Source organism: Scyliorhinus canicula, chromosome 19 (genome assembly GCF_902713615.1).
Source record: "Scyliorhinus canicula chromosome 19, sScyCan1.1, whole genome shotgun sequence".
Classification (NCBI taxonomy): Eukaryota; Metazoa; Chordata; class Chondrichthyes; order Carcharhiniformes; family Scyliorhinidae; genus Scyliorhinus; species Scyliorhinus canicula.
In genome coordinates this window covers 8,569,829-8,592,386 of record NC_052164.1, presented here as the reverse complement: position 1 = coordinate 8,592,386, position 22,558 = coordinate 8,569,829, and the positions used below count along the sequence as shown (strand labels likewise).

The following is a 22,558-nucleotide window of genomic DNA, read 5'->3' as shown; positions in this document are numbered from 1 at the left end:
TAAAAATAAATCGCTTGGCACTACACTGCGGTTGCCTGGGAAATTTCCTGGAGTGTTTAAATGTTTGGAGACCATCCAGGGTTTGTATATAACCTGTGACTACAATGATTTCATTCAAAAATGAAGAATGGGGGATGTCAGGGGGAGAAAAAGACTCGCAAAAATATCTACTTTTAAATCTTGCAGATTTGCTTTCATTACCTGAGAAATAATAGATACCCAGAGTGCCTGACAAGACAATGCTGCAGTAAAGTTGTACAAAACGGGCAGCACGGTGGCGCAGTGGGTTAGCACTGCTGCCTCACGGCGCCAAGGTCCCAGGCTCAATCCCGGCTCCTGGTCACTGTCCGTGTGGAGTTTGCACATTCTCCCCGTGATTGTGTGGGTTTAACCCCCACAACACAAAGATGTGCAAGGTAGCTGGATTGACCACGCCAAATTGCACCTTAATTGGAAAAATGAATTGGGTACTCTAAATTTATAAAAAAATAAAGTTGTACAACACAGAAAAGAGGCCATTGAGTCCATCAACCCTTTGCTGGCTTCCCCTGCTCTGTCCATACAACCCTGGATATATATCTTCCACCATACTTTGAGGCACAAACACTGAATATGTGCAGCTCAAAGTCACCCTACCCGTTTTATATCTATGTCCCTTGATTACTGACCGTCCCAAGTGAGATAGATTAAAAGAGCCTATATAGGCCCCTTACTCGCGATGGGGGATAGGACCTTCCTTTCCACCCTATCTAGGCCCCTCAATTAAATCTCCCCTCACCCCCCTCTGTTCAAAGCAGCTTGATCAATCTTTCCTCACGGCAAAAATTCTCCATTGCTGACAACAGCCTGAAGAAAGGTTTGCAGAGGATATCTAAAAACCTGACTCTGAAGTGGAAAGTGTTTTTTTTTTTAAAAAGTATTTATTCATCCATGGGCTATTGGTGTGTGCATTTATTGCCCATCCTCATTTGCCCTGGAGAACGTGGTGGCGAACTGCCTTCCCGAATCACTGCAATCAAAGTGGTGTAGGTACAGCCTCAGTGCTGTGAGAGAGTGAGGTCCAGGATTTTGCCCCAGTGAAGGAACAATATATTTGCAAGTGGGGAGGGTGCGTGGGGCTTGGAAGGGAATTGTATGTTGCGGTGTTACCACGCATCTGCTCCCTTTGTCCTTCTAGGTGGTAGAGGTCACGGTTTGGGAAGGAAGCAGCCTTGGTGAGGTGCTCCAGTGCATTTTGTAGATGGCACTCGTTGATACCATGGGGCACCAGCAGTGGAGGGAGTGCATGTTTAAGAAGGACATAGATAGGATAGATAGGAAGGAGATTTTCCCCTTCGTAAAGGGGTTAATAACCAAGAGACATAGATTTAAGGTAAAGGGCAGGGTATTTAGAGGCGATTTGAGGAAAATCTTTTTCTTCCAGAGGGTGGTGGGAATCTGCCTTAAAGGATGGCAAGAGGTGGGAACCCTCAACATTTAAGAAACATTCATATGAGTACTTAAAAAGCGATAGAATGCAAAACTATTGGCCAAGGGCTAGAAAATGGGATTAGATTAGATTGCTCGATGGTCGGCATGCACACAATGGGCCGAAGGGCCTCTTTTTGTGCTGTGTAAGGCTCTATGACTTGATGACTCTATGGTGAATGGGGTGCCAATCAAGTGGACTGCTTTGTCCTGGATCGTGCCGAATGCCCAACGTTGCTGGAGCTGAACCTAGCCCGACAAATGGAGAGTATTCCATCACACTTGTAGGTCATAAATAGCAGACAGGGGCAGCACGGTGGCACATTCGTTAGCACTGCTGTCTCACGGCGCCAAGGTCCCAGGTTCGATCCCTGTCCGTGTGGTGTTTGCACATTCTCCCCGTGTCTGCGTAGCTTTCGCTCCCACAACCCAAAGATGTGCAGGGTAGGTGGATTGGCCACGCTAAATTGCCCCCTAATTCAAAAAATGAATTGGGTACTCTTAAAAAAAAAAGGTGGACAGACTTTGGAGAGTCAGGTGGAGAGTTATTGCCTGTACAATTCCTACTCTGACCTGCTCTTGTAGTGCACACAGCATGCATGCGGCTGGTCTAGTTGAGGCTTTGGTGAATTAAGACCTCCAGGATGTTGATGGTGGGGGATTGAACAATGGTAATACTACTGAATGTCATGGGGAAGGGGTTATCTGTTGAGAGATGCTCATTGCTTGCTATTTAGGGTGCGAATGGTATTTCCACTTATCCCAAGCCAAAATGTTGTCCGGATCTTGCTGCATGTGGGCATGAGCTCGACACGTTGCGACAGTTCCTCCTGCTCTTTCTCACCCAATTAAATGATTATGTGAGAGCTGGTCAGCTGTCTTTCACCCGCAATCCAACATTTTACAGTAAAATCAAAAGTCTTCAATTAAATATAAAATAATTTTTCTCTTTGGTTACTTACAGCAGTGTCCTGGAGAACAAACTTTAGTTTCCAGCAGCTCCAGGGCACTCCTGCTGTGTTGGCAACTCCATCTTCACATCACTGAGAATCCTCAGTATGGAGTGTCAAATGGAGATTATGCCCTCTGGCCCTAGACCCGAACCTAAGATATTCGGATCACAGAGGTTGCTAGCTTTAGAGTTACGCTCTGGGCAACATTCTGCATTCCAGATAAATCTTTTAATAATAAATGTAATTAGATGAAAGTATTGGTTTCATCATCGTTGACAAGGGGATATGTTTGGACAGAAACTGGGCAGGTGACAGGTGTCTCGGGGCAGGTGGGGAAGGGAACGTGAAGTGGAATTTTTTTTTTTAAACTTAGAGTACCCAATTCATTTTCTCCAAATTAAGGGGCAATTTAGCGTGGCCAATCCAACTACCCTGCACATCTTTGGGTTGTGGGGGGCGGCATGTGGCGCAGTGGTTAGCACTGGGACTGCGGCGCTGAGGACCCGGGTTCGAATCCCGGCCCTGGGTCACTGTCCGTGTGGAGTTTGCACATTCTCCCCATGTCTGCGTGGGTTTCACCCCCACAACCCAAAGATGTGCAAGGTAGGTGGATTGGCTACACAAAATTGCCCCTTAATTGGAAAAATAATTGGGCACTCTAAATTTAAAAAAAAAAAAAAAATCTTTGGGTTGTGGGGACGAAACCCACGCAAACACGGGGAGAATGTGCAAACTCCACACGGACAGTGACCCAGAGCCAGGATCGAACCTGATTGACTAAGAAATCAAAGAGTGCACACAAATGAAGTTCACAAATGGCTAAGTATAATCTCAGCGTCTTATTTATAGGTGATGACTGCTCGACACTTCTAAAAAATGTTTTGATATCGCTATTTTCATTCGTACCGATTAAACTAAAGCAGGTTACCATTCTTAATTGTATCCAGGAATATGTTTTGATGCAAGGATTACAAAATAAACAATTAAAGTCTATCATGCTGTCAGATTGTGCTGGTTCAGGACGAGGATTATGCAAGTTATCTTTGGACAGAAAGTTTAACAGAAGTTGAACAATCGCATTTCAAGCACATTTCTGATTGCTGCTCAATTCCAAAGGGAACTCTACCTTAGCGAATTGGCCATAGAAGCAAGTTCCATATAGCTTAAACTTTCTAACGACATTCCCAAAGATACCAATTCCATTTTTAATTAACTCCAGTACTAATTCCTTTTCAAAAAGAACACTATTTTCTTCTGTCACATGCTCCATTTTCAAGTTACTGTGACAAATATCCCTTTAATGTGGTCACGCCACTCATGGCTGTTTGAAGTTGCCCTTATGATGCGTCACATGACATGAAATATACAGGGCGAAACACAGAGATGAAAGCTTTCAACTGCAAAGCCAGGGCACAACAGGAGGGTCTGTCTTAAGAAGAAAATTGTTTGCCACACATTGCTACGAGCTGCGACAGGGTTGACGCACGGTGTCAGGACTTGGGGCCAATCCAAGCATGCACCTAGAAACTTCCAACATCTCATCTCACCCCCCCCTGCCCCCCCCCCCCCCCCCCCCCCCCAATCCAATCCTCCAGCCAATTTTGCCCGCACCTCTCAGGACTCTAAATCTTCAGGAAGCACATTTTTTTTTGTATTTTATAAATTTAGAGTATCCAATTCATTGGGTTGTGGGGGCGAAACCCACGCAAACACGGGGAGAATGTGCAAACGCCACACGGACAGTGACCCAGAGCCGGGATCGAACCTGGGATCTCGGCGCCGTGAGGCAGCAGGAAGCATACATATGGAACTTGCACCCCCAAATAGCAGCGGACAATGGATCAACTGAAATATTCAATACTGAAATCAATAGACTTTAATCGATTTGAGGTACAAGTTAGCCATTGTCCAATTAAACTGGCTGAACAAACACAGGAGGTTGAGAGGCCAGGTCCTGTTGTTATTTTCCTACAGAGGGACATTCTTACAGAGGCTGACAGAGTAATCTTCCCAGAGTGAGCCGAGAACCAGAGTACTTTCAGTGTGATTGGCACCACACAAGAGAGACACAATATAAGAGCAGGTATTGGCATTCATTGGTGGACGATGCTCCAGCCAACGTTGCAGTTTAATCCAAGCTCTGTGAACTTGGTGAAGTCCATGGATCTGGGAACTGCCTCCTCCGCTCAAATCAGTACCACACATCATGATGCATTCATCTACTGATCTACTGGCGAAAGGGCACGATTCCTCTATTTTTTTTCAGAAGGTTAATTTCACCCAGATTACTTTGATGTACAACAAGTTGCTTTTATAGAGCACTTTCAACATCACGAGATGTCCCAAGGCCCTTCAAGGAAACGTTGGCAAGGTTTTACTGAGACAAAGAGGGGTATTGGGACTGTAACCAAAATCTTGGTCAAAGAGGTAAGCTGCAAGGGCCATTGTAAAGGAAGAGAGAGAGAGAGAGAGAGACGTGCAGGGTTCGGGAGTGTAGAGGCTCTCAGAAATTCAGGCCTCCGGCAGAAGTGAAAATCAGGAATGCCCAAACAGCCAGAATTTTGTGGAGCACAGATAGATGCCCAACATTTGTAGGGTTGGTGGACAATAGAGAGAGAAGGAGGGGCAAGGCTATAGGACGACTTGAAAACAAGGATGAGAATTTTTTTAATTGATGCATTGATAGATCGGGAGCCAAATCGATTCCAAAAAGTCAAAACAGGGTGATGGGTGAGCAGCGTGTGGTGCTCGTCAGGATACAAGTAACCGAGTTCAGGTCAAGTTCCAGTTTGTCGAGGTAAGCCGGAGAGTTGTGGAATGGTGAAGCCTGGAACCTAGAAAAGGTCTGGATGGGGGTTTCACCAACAGATAGGCTTGGGTAGATACACGGCTGATCATGCAGCAATATTGGATTTTAAAAATAAATCTAGAGTACCCAATTATTTGTTTCCCCAATTAAGGGCCAATTTTAACGTGGCCAATCAAACTGAAATGAAATGAAATGAAAATCCACCTGCCGTGCACATCATTTTGGATTGTGGGGATGAGACCCACGCAGGCACAGGAAGAAAGTGCAAATTCCACACAGGCAGTAACCCGGGGTCGGAATCAATCCCGGGTCCTCAGCACCATGAGGCAGCAGTGCTAACCACTATGTCACCGTGCTGCCCCTGCAATACTGGATTTCTGTGATGTTGCGCTGAACAGAAAAATGCATCAGTTATGGGGCACTGCTTTTGAATCTAATATACTGGAGAAACTTGTACATTTATATAGAGAACAGGCAGATGGTGCATTAAAACTACTGACTACATATTTAACCGCAGGCTTAAACCACAAACCATTTTTCCACTCCATTGAACTCAGTGTCACCCTTGTGTGTGCTCCTAGGATGTGTAGATTTAGTTTAGGATTTGGTTTTCTGGCTTTCTTGCCGAAAGCTTTACCCTTCACTGCTACCATTAATTCTGCGGAGTATACCTCAAGAGCTTCATATCACGTGAACCCAAGCTGGCTGGGTTGGTGAAGCTGTTTACACAGAGTCATGCTATCAGTTGAAAGGGAGGACTCCATATGCTGGTGTGTGGGAAGTTATGTAAGGAATTAAACGCGTTTTTCAAAAAAAACAAACTTGATTACAGCAAGTCTGAATGACGGCGAGAAGCTGGGCAGGTGCCAGAGATCTCATCAATGGAGGTTTCACAATATATTCCCAATCAGAATCGGCACAAATATGAACTTTACTTTTCCTCCCTTGTCTCTGGAAGCATTAATGTGAGGTAAAGACTCATTGGGCATTGGTTATCATTTTGTTCTTCACACATGTAAGACTCTGGACCTGTGTTGTCATCATTGCCAATCTCAAAATTGCCCTTTAAATAATAATAATAATAATAATAATAATAATAATAACAACAACAACAATTGCTTATTGTCACAAGTAGGCTTCAATGGAGTTACTGTGAAAAGCCCCTAGTCGCCACATTCCGGTACCTGTTCGGGGAGGCTGGTATGGGAATTGAACCCCCGCTGCTGGTCTTGTTCTGCATTACATGCCAGCTGTTTAGCCTACTGTGCTAAACCAGCCCCTAACATGTGTACACTCATTCTCACTGAGCAGTGATCTAAAATGGCAATGCCATCAAATTGTTACAGGACAGGAAGTTATCCTTCGGCCCGTTCGATCCATGCTGTCTTTTTGCAAGAGCAATACACCTTCACCTGGAGTCACTCCCTCACCTTCTCTCCTCACCTTCTCTCCTCTCCCCCCCCCCCCCCCAGCAAACATTTCTTCTTCAGATCATGTTCCCATTTCCTTTCGAAAGCCTCAATTGACCGTGCCTCCACCAAACTCTCAGGGAGTTCCTGATCCCAACCATTCGCTGCCGAGAAAGGTTTTTCCTCATATCGCCATTGCGTCTTTTGCCGATCACCTTAAATCAATGTCCTTGGGTTTCCGATCCTTCCACCAATGGGAATGCCTCTCCACTCTATCCAGACTCCCTGAAGATTTTCAACACCACTGAACTTAAGTTCCTGACTCTAGGAATCATTCCGGTGCATCTTTTCTGCACCCCCTCTAATGTCTTAGTGCCTTAGCTTGTTCTTAATGAGAATACGGTCCAACAGATATTAAATTGAGTCTCCTCTCCTCAACATCCTCCTCAAGAATCTGTCAAATAGGATTTAAACCAGTGACTGGACTCAAAATAGAAAAACATCAAAACTGAGACACACCCTCTTTCATTGACAGCTGCCTTTGCAAAAGCAAACCTATTTTCCTACAACCGAATTTGTAGTTGATGGTTGGAGTATAGCTTGCAGGGTTTATGTATGAACAATCATCTTCAAACAGTCTCTTAAATAAAAATAAACAGGCCAATTTTGTTCTTTCTAATGGGTACTTGTCATGCACCAGGAACTCTATGACTCCTGACTAGTTAGAAGATATATCAATCAAGATGAGAGAAGGCCTTTGGGCAAATGATAATCACTAGGGACGTCACATGGTCTCCAACACTTTCCACTGCTTTTGGACTAAAGTGAAAAGGGAACGATTATCCTGTTTTTTCAGGAGTATCTTCAATGGAAAAACTACAACAATTTATATATGGCACCTTTAACGCAGTAAAGGCACTTCTCAGGAGCAATTATCAGTCAAAGTCTGTCTGAGCCACACAAGGCAATATTAGGGCAGATGGATGGAAGCTTGATCAAAGAGGCAAGTAAAAATAAAGTCACCACAGTCCCAGATGATCATAGATGATCCCAGATGATTCACCTGAGGAAGGAGCAGTGCTCCGAAAGCTAGTGATTTGAAACAAACTGGTTGGAACTTAACCTGGTGCTGTAAGACTTTACTGTGCTCACCCCAGTCCATTGTGCTCACCCCAGTCCAACGCCGGCATCGCCACATTACAGATGATGATAGGCAGCTTTCCCCTTTGTGGGATCACAGCACCTCAGACGAGGGGGAAGGTTGAGAAGGTGGGGCCTTCATGAATAACTTCTGCTGGTATGGGGAATTGAACCCACACTGTTGGCCTTGTTGTGCATCACGAACCAGCTGACCATCCAATTGAGCTAAACTCCTTTCAGAGTTCAGCCATTTTAACGCTACTGTATTTAAGAAAATAACTGAGTCAGCAAATCAATATTACTCAAAACAGAGCTTTCAAATTGGAATGGAGTACTGGGAGCACAACAATGGCCAACAAAATTCAACAAAGCCAATCCAAGCTCATTTTAACTGAGCAAGTCTAGGAGCATAGCTCCTCAGTGTGATCAGCTCATAGCAAAAGAACCAAAAACCAAGGACATCATTAACACAAATCAATTAGTTTTGACAATTATGTACATGAGTTAATCATCAGTCTGGCAAGTGTCATCATGACAAAATTCACAATGTATAAAGCAGCAATATCACACATCAGAAACCCAACAATCACAGACATGAATACAATAATCGGTCAATACAGAGACCAACACCATACCAATCACTCATAGATCACAGCCATTACCACTGTCACCGTCACCAGCAACAATCACCAACACACTGTATGAAGCAGTTTATACACAGACCCGAATGAAAACAACATCAAAATAAAACACAGCCCCACACACACACACACAGCCCCACACACACACACAGCCCCACACACACACACAGCCCCACACACACACACAGCCCCACACACACACACAGCCCCACACACACACACAGCCCCACACACACACACACAGCCCCACACACACACACACACAGCCCCACACACACACACACAGCCCCACACACACACACAGCCCCACACACACACACAGCCCCACACACACACACACAGCCCCACACACACACACACAGCCCCACACACACACACACAGCCCCACACACACACACACAGCCCCACACACACACACACAGCCCCACACACACACACACAGCCCCACACACACACACACACAGCCCCACACACACACACACAGCCCCACACACACACACACAGCCCCACACACACACACACAGCCCACACACACACACACAGCCCCACACACACACACACAGCCCCACACACACACACACAGCCCCACACACACACACACAGCCCCACACACACACACACAGCCCACACACACACACACAGCCCCACACACACACACACAGCCCCACACACACACACACAGCCCCACACACACACACACAGCCCCACACACACACACACAGCCCCACACACACACACACAGCCCCACACACACACACACACAGCCCCACACACACACACACAGCCCCACACACACACACACACAGCCCCACACACACACACACAGCCCCACACACACACACAGCCCCACACACACACACAGCCCCACACACACACACAGCCCCACACACACACACACACAACTGGAGTTAATCAGAAGCAGTACGAGATGATGGTAGAAAAGTGTACGGCCAACTCAATCATTAAAAGCCCAAAACATTCATCAAACTGAAGATAATTTTTTTTTTTTTTGAAGGATCATATTCATTAAGCATCTGACAGGTTGGTCTTAATTCACAGTCATTTATATTGGGATATTGTCATACTTCTGCACATCTTAATAAAGGATGAATGTTCCTCGCGTAGTTAGGAACATTCTCTCAGAAATAATTAACAGTCAATCTTTACATTCAAGATACATTTTGACGAGCAGGATCAGTTGAATTGTGCAGTGGTGAATCAGCTTCTAGAACATGGTTTAGGCCAGCACGGTGGCGCAGTGGGTTAGCACTGCTGCCTCACGGCGCCGAGGTCCCAGGTTCGATCCCGGCTCTGGGTCACTGTCCGTGTGGAGTTTGCACATTCTCCCCGTGTCTGCATGGGTTTCGCCCCCACAACCCAAAAGATGTGCAGAGTAGGTGAATTGGCCACGCTAAATTATCCCTTAATTGGAAAAAATGAATTGGATACTCTAAATTTATATTTAAAAAAAAGAACATGGTTTAACTGCCAACTTGAGCTGATGGTCTGTGGCTACACCTCAGGCACTACTGCCCTGAAGGTAACTGACTGAAATAGGCAAATATTGATATTTGTATCTCTTCGTTAATTCCTAGGGTCAGAGAACAATTGTAGCCATTGAATCTCTTTTTGTATTGCATCGGAAATATAGTATGACATATTTCAAATAGTATCGCATGACCCGCAAAAGCAACAGTAATAAAGAAATAGATTGGAAGTCTTGTATCTAATGTGACTCTGCCAATATAATAGTGCCAAATTTCAAGTGGCGTCTTGAAAGTATTAAAAAAGACCTATAAAATCAGCAGCAGTAAATAGCCTCTAATTGACCAAAGGCCTGGCCTATTTACAGTAATAGGACTTTGTGCCCATAAAGGGATAGGCCAATTAAACAGAGATTCGCGTCTGCAGAATAATTGACACACCGCATGTAACACTCCTGCTTTGTTTGACAGATCCGCTAACAACATAAAATAACAGAGCTGATATGAGGCACTAACACCTTCGCTCAAACACACAACTAGCAAGCACTGGCAGGGACTCTGGATGCTGGACTATTCAATCTGCTACAGTACTATTTTCCTTTTAATGTTCGCTTCCGAAGATGTACACCGTGATAATGAGCGTTGGAAAGTTGTTTGGTAAGATGTGGAGGGGCGGTGGATTCCAGTTGACACTAATCTTTCTCTCACTCAAAGTTTCCATGTGTATCATTTCCAATCAAGGACACCGGGCAGCTAGCAGATGCAACTTCTGTTTGCAAAGTTCCTAGTTTTCTGTCCCCAACTTCAGTCTTTTATTTTGATACCACACTGCTGACCACATTCACTACACTCCATTCTTCATTAGATCTGTCCTAACATAAAGGTTAATACAAGATTTACACAAACCTTTCTCTGTTTGTCATAAAGGGAGCTCTGTTTATCTTGAGAATGGGAAGACGAATCACTGAGGCCTTGGTCATAGGCAGTGTTAGCCGAATGCCGACATTTCCTCTGCGGAATTTAAAAAAGTTCAACGTTAAATAAAAATCTAGGGTTTTTCTTTACACCAAAGTAAGTCCTGTACAGCAAACTGCTTTCGTGAAGGTTTTTTAAAAAATTTCCCTGCTCCCAATTTTTTCTGAGGTTCAGTTGCATGCGCAACAATTGGTTGCCTCATTGGGGTGGTCATTATGGTGAGACAATGCCTGAAGCAGGCGGTTAGAGTTCTACCCAGTCGTCACTCTGCACCCATACCTGCATTTGCTAAAGTAGATCACAGATCAGGAGCAGAAAACCTGGCTGAATTTCCCCTTCTTTGTTGAGGTCTCCAAAATCAATTGCCGCACCCAAACCCCATTCTGACTACCAGCAAGTAACTACATAACAGTCTTAAACCAGTCAACATCCTGCTCCATTACACTGTCCAAAGCGGATTCTTACTTTCACTGGCTCTGGATGTGCTGCGAGATGGTGACGGGCGGAGTGTGACACTGAAAGAATAGAATGCATGCAACTTACATCCTGTTTATATTGCGGATCTGGCATCAGGCAGTAAGTAATACAACACTCATGTGGCATCAGACCTGTTTGGAGAAGCAATGGGGACCATCACAGTACAGAGAGGCAGGATTATAAACAGATCGGGATACCTCAACCATCAGCAGCAACAAGGGCGTCAGTGACAGAGACCAGCACAAAACAAATCAGTCTGAATGGCTCCTGTCTCGGCACACCCTTCCAATACCAAGGTCAACATCAACATGTCCGGCCATCGAGGAAGGCAACAGGCTCAATCACAAACAACTGTGCAAGTGAAAATTTCCAAATGCTGAGAATCATAGAATTACAGAAGGAAACCATTTGGCCCATCAAGCCTGTGCAAGCTCACTGAAAGAGTCATCAACTAACCCCTCAAAGGAAAGATATGATTCCTGAAACAAAACTAATTTCAGCTGTGACTCGCTTGGTAGCAGTGACCCCTGTGTCACAAGGTTGTTGGGTCAAGGCCACGTCCAGGTATATATCTTGCGCGTAAAATTCAGGTGAACATTCCATTACACTACTGAGGGAGTGCTGCACTGCCAGAAGGTACTGCCTTTCTGTTGGTACATCAAACCGGGACCTGCTGCCCTCTCAACTGAGCAAAAAGATCACATTGCACCATGTTGGAAATGATCAGGTCAGATCTCCCCGGTGTCCTAGTCAAAATTTATCCCTCAACCAACCCTGAAAAATGGATTATAACCTCATTACGGTTTGTGGGAGCATACTGCGCACAAATTGATTGCCTCATTTCCTATGTTACAACAGTGACACCTTCACACAAAAAGTGCTTCACGGCTTTAAAGTGCTTTGGGATGTCCTGAACGTATGAACAGTGATATATAAATGCAAGTCTTTCTTTCGTGACTATTTTTCTACTTTTGAGGTAACGTTGAAAATTACTTTTTCATGTCACCTTCTATAAAACGTGGTGCTTCATCAAAAGGTGTTTTTTCTCTTGTACAAATTGAAACATCCTGCTAAAGTTTATAATCAATCGACCCTATATGATCCCATAATAAAAGCAAATTACTGCCAATGCTGGAATCTGAAACCAAAGAGAAAATGCTGGAAAACCTCAGCAGGTCTGGCAGCATCTGTGGGGAGAGAAAAGAGGGAACGTTTCAAGTCCAGATCACCGCTTTGACAAAGGGTCATCTCTCCCTACAAATGCTGCCAGACCTGCTGAGGTTTTCCAGCATTTTCTCCTTGGCTAATATGATCCCATTTTAACTTCAAGAGTGGCTTAGAGAAGGGCAAGGATTTGTCAATCAGCAGAATAATCGGGGCTTATTATAGCATCGATAGCTCAGTGGGCAAGTACACCCTTAACTGAAGAACTCCACAGAGAGGAGGAGGATCTGGTCTCTGCCAAGATGACAAGATTGACCTTGGTGCTTCCAGTTTAAGACGCAAAGTGGAAAAATACAAAAATCAGCCAGGGTCCCAGTTCCGCATCACTATGCAACAGCTTACCCCTGGCAGAAATGCATCTGGAATTTGGGCGAGAACTGGGTTGTGATGCCAACTGTAGGCAAATAGCTTGTTGATGCCCACTGTCTTGGCTTCGGCAAGAACAGAAAAAGGTTACGGAGACACTGGAGAAAGATTTGCAGGAACAATACCAGAACTCAAGACATTATAACTGTCAGGCAAGATTGAACTGGCTGGCTTGCTTTTAAACAATCTAATAAAAGTTATGAAAATTATGAAAGGGTGGCTTTAATAGGGTAGACAGGAGAAAGCTATTTAGCCAGAGACGGATTAGAATGTGGATGGTTGAGGAGAACAACCTGGATGTATTTGATGGGAAATTCAATTTGTGCTCGAGGGAGAAACGAACCGGAGGAATGAGATGAAGATGGACAGGAAGAGACTCAAGTGGAGCATAAACAACAGCATGGCACTGTTGACCGAATGGTCTTTAGCTGTGCTGCACATTCAATTTATTTTCATTTAATAATTGTCAGATGTACAAGGCATCAGAGTGCTGCCACACCGAAGCGAGAGAGAGAGGAGGGAAAGCGGGAAAATGAAAATATGAGGAGAAAAAAATAATTATGCATTGTTACACACCAAATCTTTGGGGTTCATATGTTGTTAATTGACCTGAAAAGCTTTGTTGCTGCAGTTATGTTGAATCTCCTGTGTCTGTGCTACAGGCCTCTTAACACTCAGCCATCTGGTAGTCTGTACGCAATGAATAGGAAATGGTTTGGCATTTTGGAATTCAAAGATAATAAATGGACTCAGATACAAGCTTCAAGAGAATAAACAGGTTTCGCTGCAGATGGTGGGGTATGGCAGTCATTAATCTCAAGACAGCCACATCTTTGAGCAGATACTTTGCAGATACACTCCCATGTATGTTCCCAAGTCACTTTGCTCTGCTCCCTTTTCTTTTCAATCACTCTCTCGAAGTCATGCATTCATCAATCTGCCCTGCAGCAAATAAGTAGTTCATTCATTGCGCAGGGCTCATATACACACACACAAATCAGCAGAGGCTTCAAATGCACTGCTCAAGGAGGTCCTGGGTTCATTCCCCTGTTCGGTGCCAAGTTAGCTGAACTTGGGCTTGATTGTCCTCAGGGGGGATAAACCATGGTTCTCTGCCCTTTTGCCAATTCTGCGATCAATGATGGAGAGTTGACGTATGTTGAGGGGGAGAACAGATGAAAATACAATCAACGGTCAACCTCTCCACAGAGTCAATCTGTAAACTTACACAGGAAGAAAGAGCAAGGTCTAGGTACTGATGTTTGTGTGTACGCACCAACATTAAATTAAAGCCTAGGGAGCTTCACAGTGACTCCATTCCACACTCCATCATGCAGCCAAGTGCAGCCTTGGCTGGCATCTGGTGACTTATCAAAGGCTGGGAATCAACCCAGGGAACCCGGCCATGCACAGTGTTCCAAACTCTAACCACATTCACACTCGCGTGTTGTAGATCCACCTTAGATAGGCCAAATATTTAGCCAGACGGACATTTCAATTGAGACGATCTGCCTCCAGTAATTCAGCTCAAGTGCATGTGTTTCAAGGCGCAAGTGTCTCAGACATTGTTGTCATCCCACTGTGACCGGTCTCTTCCTACCTTCGTTGCGACCCTAGACCCACAATCTGTGAAGAACTCCACATCCCCTCTTGCACATCCCCACCCCCAACTTCCATCACCCGCCATTGGCAACCAGCCTTCAGCCGCCTCGGCCCCAATCTCTGGGAATTTCTGCCTAATGCTCTCCACATGTCGCATGTCGTTCTTCCTTTTAAGATGCTCCTTAGAACCTACCTCTTTGGTCAAGCTTTTCCGATACTTGTCCTAACATCTCCTCTGTTGGATCGGTGTAAAATTCCATCATTCTAGTCCTTAAAAAAAGCCTGGGGATGTTTTACTACAGTAAAGATTCTGAGAAACAATAACCTGCATTTATATTGCATCTTCAGCATAGTTAAATGATCCAAGGCGCTCCACATGAACATTATCAACAACACTTTCTGCAAGGCCATACAAGAAAATAATGGGGCTGAAATCCAAATGTTTGGTCAGCGATGTCGGTTTTAAGGAGCATTAAGGGGTAAAAGGAACTAGAGGTGGAACGGCTGAGGTTGGAAATTCCAGAGCTTGAGAATTCCAGCTTGGGAATTCCAGAGGTGGAGAAGTTTGGGAAATAGAGGTGGAAAGTTTTAGGGTAGTAATTCCAGAGCTTGGCCTAGCAACTGAAGACAAGGGTAACAATGGCGGAACAGTTAAAGTCAGAAATGCATGAGAGGCTAGAATTAGTTGAATGCCGACATATCAAGAGGTTTCCATAGATTACAGGTAGTTACAGGGAAGAGTGAGGCCATGGAGGGTTTTGGGAAGTAAAAGAGTGAGAATATTAAATTGAAACATTTCTTAATTCAGAGCCAATAGATCTGTGGGCACAGGAGTGATATGGGAATGGGACTTACTGCGAGTTAAGAAAAGGAAATCAGAGATTTGGAGAACCTCAAGAGAGAATATAAAACATAACTGCCAGGTGTCGGCTTACCACTTTGTTGAAATGGTATTTGCAGTAGCCACAGTACTTCACGTTGTCAATTTCACAGCCCTGTTCTTCACACAGCAGGCCCGCCATCTGAGCACTGAGGAAAACGTCACACGTCAGTTGCACCCCTAGATTTCACAAACACCAAACTACGGAACATCCCAGGGTCAGCCGGCCACACAGCGGGTCTTCAGCAAACGCGAGGTCATGATCCCCACTGCTTGCTGTGCCCTCACGTAGCCACCTCGCAAGTCACCCTCACTGGGTGAGATAATTGCCAAGAAGGAATCTTTCACACAATCAATTATTTTATTTTGTTTAAAACCACATAGTGCCCTGAACAGAAATGCACTCACTCCAGTAATAACTTCCATTTATAGAGCAACGTTAATGGAGGAAAACAACAGGAAGGCGCTTCACGGGAGCGTGAACAGAAAACAAAATCTGATAACCCCTTTTCCTCGTCCCCCAAGATGGCGAATCACAGATGCTGAACTGACGCTCTCTCCAGAAGGTCAGGAATCTTTGGAATTGGGGCGGCACGTGGCACAGTTGTTAGCACTGGGACTGCGGCGCTGAGGACCCGGGTTCGAATCCCGGCCCTGGGCCACTGTCCGTGTGGAGTTTGCACATTCTCCCCGTGTCTGCGTGTGTTTCACCCCCACAACCCAAAGATGTGCAGGTTGTGTGGATTGGCCAGGCTAAATTGCCCCTCAATTGGAAAATAAAATAATTGGATACTCTAAATTTTAAAAGAAATTGGGGATGTGCAGGAGGCCAAAATTGGAGGAGTGCAGAGAACCAGATCCAATTTGATGCTTTATGATTGGTGTGAACCTCCTCCAACCCCGTATCACTGTAACCTGCAACCTCCAACCCCGTATCACTGTAACCTGCGACCTCCAACCCCGTATCACTGTAACCTGCGACCTCCAACCCCGTATCACTGTAACCTGCGACCTCCAACCCCGTATCACTGTAACCTGCGACCTCCAACCCCGTATCACTGTAACCTGCGACCTCCAACCCCGTATCACTGTAACCTGCGACCTCCAACCCCGTATCACTGTAACCTGCGACCTCCAACCCCGTATCACTAACCTGCGACCTCCAACCCCGTATCACTGTAACCTGCGACCTCCAACCCCGTATCACTGTAACCTGCGACCTCCAACCCCGTATCACTGTAACCTGCGACCTCCAACCCCGTATCACTGTAACCTGCGACCTCCAACCCCGTATCACTGTAACCTGCAACCTCCAACCCCGTATCACTGTAACCTGCGACCTCCAACCCCGTATCACTGTAACCTGCGACCTCCAACCCCGTATCACTGTAACCTGCGACCTCCAACCCCGTATCACTGTAACCTGCGACCTCCAACCCCCCTATTACTGTAACCTGCAACCTCCAACCCAGTTTCACTGTAACCTGCAACCTCCGACCCAGTTTCACTGTAACCTGCGACCTCCAACCCCGTTTCACTGTAACCTGCGACCTCCAACCCCATATCACTGTAACCTGCTACTCTGTCCACCATCATTGGTCCCACTTAATCCATGAGATTCTGGACTTTGAGTTCACATTGCACTCCTCCAATTCCGGCAGAGGTCTCGGGGGGCTGTAGAGTTGGTGGAGATTACAGAGATGGAGGGATTGAGCGGGAGATGCAGGGGTGGAGGATGTGAGGGGGAGATGGAGGGTGTGAGGGGGAGATGTAGGGGTGGAGGGGGAGATGGAGGGGCGGAGGGTGTGAGTGGGAGATGGAGGGGCGAAGGGTGTGAGGGGGAGATGGAGGGTGTGAGGGGGAGATATAGTGGGTGGAGGGGGAGATGGAGGGGCGGAGGGTGTGAGTGGGAGATGGAGGGGCGAAGGGTGTGAGGGGGAGATGGAGGGGTGGAGGGTGCGAGGGGGAAACAGAGGTGAAAATTTTAAAATTAAGGAGTTGCTGGCCCAAGTGTTATTGAGCACAGGTGCGCTGGGTGAGGTACATGGTGCCCTCACAGGGCAGGGGAGGCCTATGTTTTATTTCTGCGGCTGCACATTGGAAGTATTCTTTTTTAAATACCTAACCTGACACTGTTCTGGCCTTCCATCCAGGTCTACCACAGGTCTGTTCAGGTCCTGTTCAAACCATCAATTAAAATAGCAGAGCCAGGAGCCAATCACGTCATTGGAGCCCAACCAGAGAGGCCAGTGGGTAGCACCCTGCCCCTGAGCTAGAATCTATGGGTTCAAATCCCACTCCAGGACTTGATGGCCCAAGAAAGGTGTGTTCATAACTCAGCTGAACATGTATCAACTTGCAAATTTTTCCATCATATGGGTGAAAGTGATCAAAGGATATTTGTTTGGGGGGTGGGGGGGGGGGGGGGCATGAATTGATCGGTCGCACACAAGGTGGCTCCTAATTAGAGAATTGGTTTTAGGCCCCTTTTTACCCAGTAAAAAGGTCCTTTGGTGGGGAATAGAATGAAGCAAGTGAAATTCATTGGTTTCTCCTCTGACGTGTGATAACGGCGGGTTACAATACAAGGTTCAAATCGAACAAAACCCTTGCTCAAATTCAGAGGACCCTCATGGCGCAATGAAGGAAAATGAACATCCCTGTGTCGTCAACACCTTCCCAATTCACAATGGAGCAGTTAATAAGAGTTCATCATTAGTGAATTCAAGAAGCAGAGGCAGGAAATGCAGAAGGGCATGTTTCCTCCCTACCCCCCCCCCCCCCGATTTAGCACAGTGGGTAGCACTGTTGCTTCGGAGCTCCAGGGTCCCAGGTTCAATTCCCGGCTTGGGTCACTGTCTGTGCGGACTCTGCACGTTCTCCCCGTATCTACGTGGGTTTCCTCCGGATGCTCCAGTTTCCTCCCACAAGTCCCGAAAGACGTGCTGTTAGGTGAATTGGACATTCTGAATTCTCCCTCTCTGTACCCAATGTGCCGACTAGGGGATTGTGACAGTAACGTCATTGCAGTGTTAATGTAAGCCTCCTTATGGGCAGCACGGTGGCGCAGTGGTTAGCACTGCTGCATAGGGCACTGAGGAACCTGGTTCGATCCCAGCCCCAGGTCACTGTCTGTGTGGAGTTTGCACATTCTCCCCGTGTCTGCGTGGGTTTCACCCCCACAACCCAAAGATGTGTCGGGTAGGTGGATTGGCCAGGCTAAATTGCCCCTCAATTGGGAAAAAAAAATGATTGGGCACTCTAAATTTTAAAAAAATATAAGCCTCCTTGTGACAATAAAGATTACTAATTTAAAAATTATTAAAAGATGAAGAGGGAAGAATTGGTTTTGGCACTGGAGGGTGGGTCCTGGAGTGAGATTTATACACTTTAAAGTTGCTCATGGGGCGCACATGTCTAGTGCACACGAGTGGGTTGTTTCCCGATGTGGAGGATAGGTGTGAGCAGTGTTTAAAGGGGCCATTGAACCACTTGCACATCTTTTGGTCCTGTCCAAAATTGGTTGCGTTCTGGGCCTTGGTTTTTGAGACCATGTCGGTGACCATGGGGTAAGGTTGGAGCCGTGCCCATTGGTGCGATGTTTGGGTTGTCGGCTTTGCCGAGCTTCCTGAGGAGGGGAAGGCCGATGTCCCTCTGATTGCCCGGCGATGAATCCTGCTAGGATAGACCTTGGCGGTGCCACTTAGGGTCTCGGCCTGGCTGGGAGATGTGGCAGAATTTGTGCGACTCGAAAAGATTAATTATTTTCCCGTTTTTAAAAATACATTTAGAGTACCCAATTCATTTTTTTCCAATTAAGGGCAATTTAGTGTGGCCAATCCACCTACCCTGGAAGAATGTGCAAACTCCACACGGATAGTGACCCAGAGCCGGGATCGAACCTGGGACCCCGGCGCCGTGAGGCTGCAGTGCTAACCCACTGCGCCACCGTGCTGCCCTAGAAAATATTAAATATGCCTTTAGGGGGATCGGAAGACTGGTTTTACTCAAGGTGGAAGCCGTTCATCACTGTCTTTGAAGACTTGTTTTGGGGGTAACAATAGTTAGTTAGCTTTCAAAAACAAAAAATGATAAACTGTAATATATCTGAGTGTTTTATTTAGGTATTTGTGGAAATACTTGCATTTTTTGAATAAAATATATATTCTTGAAAAATGAATGGCTCAAAAGGCCAGCCTCTGGTTTCTATGTATCTATGCCACCTGCAGGTGGCGGTAGCACAGTGGTTAGCACTATGACTTCACAGCGCCAGGGTCCCAGGTTCGATTCCCGGCTTGGGTCACTGTGCGGACTCTCCACGTTCTGCGTGGGTTTCCTCCGGATGCTCCGGTTTCCTCCCACAAGTCGCGAAAGATGTGCTGTTAGGTAATTTGGACATTCTGAATTCTCCCTCTGTGTATCCGAACAGCCGCCGGAATGTGGCGACTCGGGGCTTTTCACAGTAACTTCATTGCAGTGTTAATGTAAGCCTACTTGTGGCAATAAAGATTATTATTATTGTTATTAAGAGCAGGAGAGATTCCTGGTCAGCAAGGGATGGAAAGAAATTGGTGCCTCTGCTGTCACTCTGCATAGTTCCAGGCTGCAACATGCAAGTAAAAGTGGATGTTGCCAGAGTAATTCAGGCTCCTTTGGGCAGGGGGCCGGTTGGCACAGTTGACTCAAGTCTGATGTGGTTCAGATCGGTGCCAAAAGTCAAAGATTTAATACCAAATCTGGATGGGGTAGATTCAGAACCTTCCTCCTTACCCTCCCCACGGTGGAGGTAAGGGTGCTGTGGGTCAGGCCTACCTTCAGGCAGCGAACGGGATGAGTCGCCCAATCTGAATACTTAAAGGGGATCCCATCAGCTTGGGGTTGTGCACCCTCGTCACCAATTTCAATCCGTCAAGAGTATGAAAGGAGTGAAGAGGTCTACTGCTCTGTATGGACCGCACCCCCCTCCCTAGCAAATATTGGGAGCCAGGTCCATGACAGCAAAGGTCAGTGTCCTCACCATGAATCCTGAAATTTCAAGAATAATAAAAATGTCCAACACTGGAGCAGGTCATTTGGCCAAACTGGTCTGTACAGGTGTTAGTAATGCATTCTAGTCTCCTCTCATTCCAGCATTACAACATATGTTTATATTCCATCTTATTCTTGTGTGTGCACCTTATTTACTTTTGAAACTAGCTAAACTATTTGCCTCAAACACTTCCTGTGGTAGCAAGTTCCACATTCTTTTTTTAATAAATTTAGAGTTCCCAATTATTTTATTTCCCAATTCAGGGGCGAAATAAGCGCGGCCAATCCACGTACCCTGCACATTTTTGAGTTGTGGGGAAGAATGTGCAAACTCCACACAGACAATGACCTGGGGGCCGGGATCGAATCCGGGTCCTCAGCTCCGTAGACACAAGTTCCACATTCTAACTACTGGGAACAGAGAAATTTCTCTTTAAACCCCCACTGGATTTCTCAGTAACTCTCTTGTATTTATGGCAGCTTTTAAATGTTTAATTCTCCCACAAGTGGCAACAACCTCTCTTCATCTACCCTGTTGGGGCTTTGTTTCTCTAGTTTTACGGAATGTATATTCCTTTCCGAGCTTCTTGTGGGTGGTGAACCGTGTCTCGAGTCAGCACCTTTACGTCGGAAGGGCGAAAACTGGGCTCCTCGGGGTGGAAAAGGTCGAGTGATTTTTTCAAAAAATATTCTCACCAAGTAACATGGAACGCCTGCCGACATCCGTGGCGGTTACAGGTCATGCAGGCTCCCGTGGCAGCTTTACTCTCCCGACCTTGTTCTTCGCAGAGGTAACAGGTCTAAAATGGGAAGAGAAAAGGAAGCTATTAATCAACACCTTAACGCTCAACACCTTAACGCTCAACACCTTAACGCTCAACACCTTAACGCTCAACACCTTAACGCTCAACACCTCAACGCTCAACACCTCAACGCTCAACACCTCAACGCTCAACACCTCAACGCTCAACACCTCAACGCTCAACACCTCAACGCTCAACACCTCAACGCTCAACACCTCAACGCTCAACACCTTAACGCTCAACACCTTAACGCTCAACACCTTAACGCTCAACTCCTTAACGCTCAACACCTTAACGCTCAACACCTTAACGCTCAACTCCTTAACGCTCAACTCCTTAACGCTCAACACCTTAACGCTCAACACCTTAACGCTCAACACCTTAACGCTCAACACCTTAACGCTCAACACCTTAACGCTCAACACCTTAACGCTCAACACCTTAACGCTCAACACCTTAACGCTCAACACCTTAACGCTCAACACCTTAACTCTCAACACCTTAACTCTCAACACCTTCCGCCTCACGGCGCTGAGGTCCCAGGTTCGATCCCGGCTCTGGGTCACTGTCCGTGTGGAGTTTGCACATTCTCCCCGTGTCTGCGTGGGTTTTACCCCCACAACCCAAAAATGTGCAGAGTAGGTGGATTGGCCACGCTAAATTGCCCCTTAATTGGAAAAAATAATTGGGTAATCTAAATTTATTAAAAAAAAACTCAACACCTTAACGCTCAACACCTTAACGCTCAACACCTTAACGCTCAACACCTTAACGCTCAACACCTTAACGCTCAACACCTTAACTCTCAACACCTTAACTCTCAACACCTTAACTCTCAACACCTTAACTCCCATCACACCGCAAGTTTCATTTCCAATCGTGCCATGGTCCAGAACAGTAGATATTGGGCATGTCACGTGCTCAACAGCTTCTGGTGCACAATGCTCATCAAAACCTACGTCTGAGAATAGCTACATCACCAAACTATCCTCAATTCAACCACTAAATTATCAAAATCACAACATCATGGGGAACGAGAGCGTCAAATTTTCCGCCACGTTTCCTGTCACATTTCAAAAACTATTTCATTGGCTTTGAAGTGCTCTGAATTTAAGAACGGTATAGAAATGCGAGGCACACTTTCAGTTTCATTGGCCTGTTGGTGATCACTGTTCTGGGAAACTCAACTTCACCACTCACTCTTTTTTTAAATACATTTTAGAGTATCCAATTCTTTTTTTCCCCCAATTAAGGGGCAATTTTAGCATGGCCAATCCACCCACCCTGCACATCTTTGGGT

The 22,558-nt window shown here is 46.0% G+C and overlaps 1 protein-coding gene across 6 annotated transcripts in view; it reads right to left on the bottom strand.

Annotated features, from left to right (window-relative positions):
• LOC119954359 (protein AF-10-like) overlaps nt 1–22,558 on the bottom strand; it is a 182,639-nt gene that overhangs the window by 125,742 nt on the left and 34,339 nt on the right. For 4 of the 6 annotated variants that reach the window (XM_038779541.1, XM_038779535.1, XM_038779536.1 and 1 more), the window contains 3 exons: nt 21,152–21,255; nt 15,483–15,576; nt 10,810–10,914 (listed from right to left, as the gene is read on the bottom strand). In XM_038779541.1, the coding sequence (XP_038635469.1) occupies nt 10,810–10,914; nt 15,483–15,576; nt 21,152–21,255 (303 nt within the window). The remainder of the gene's footprint in view (nt 1–10,809; nt 10,915–15,482; nt 15,577–21,151; nt 21,256–22,558) is intronic. The other 2 variants (XM_038779537.1, XM_038779539.1) reach the window with 1 other exon arrangement.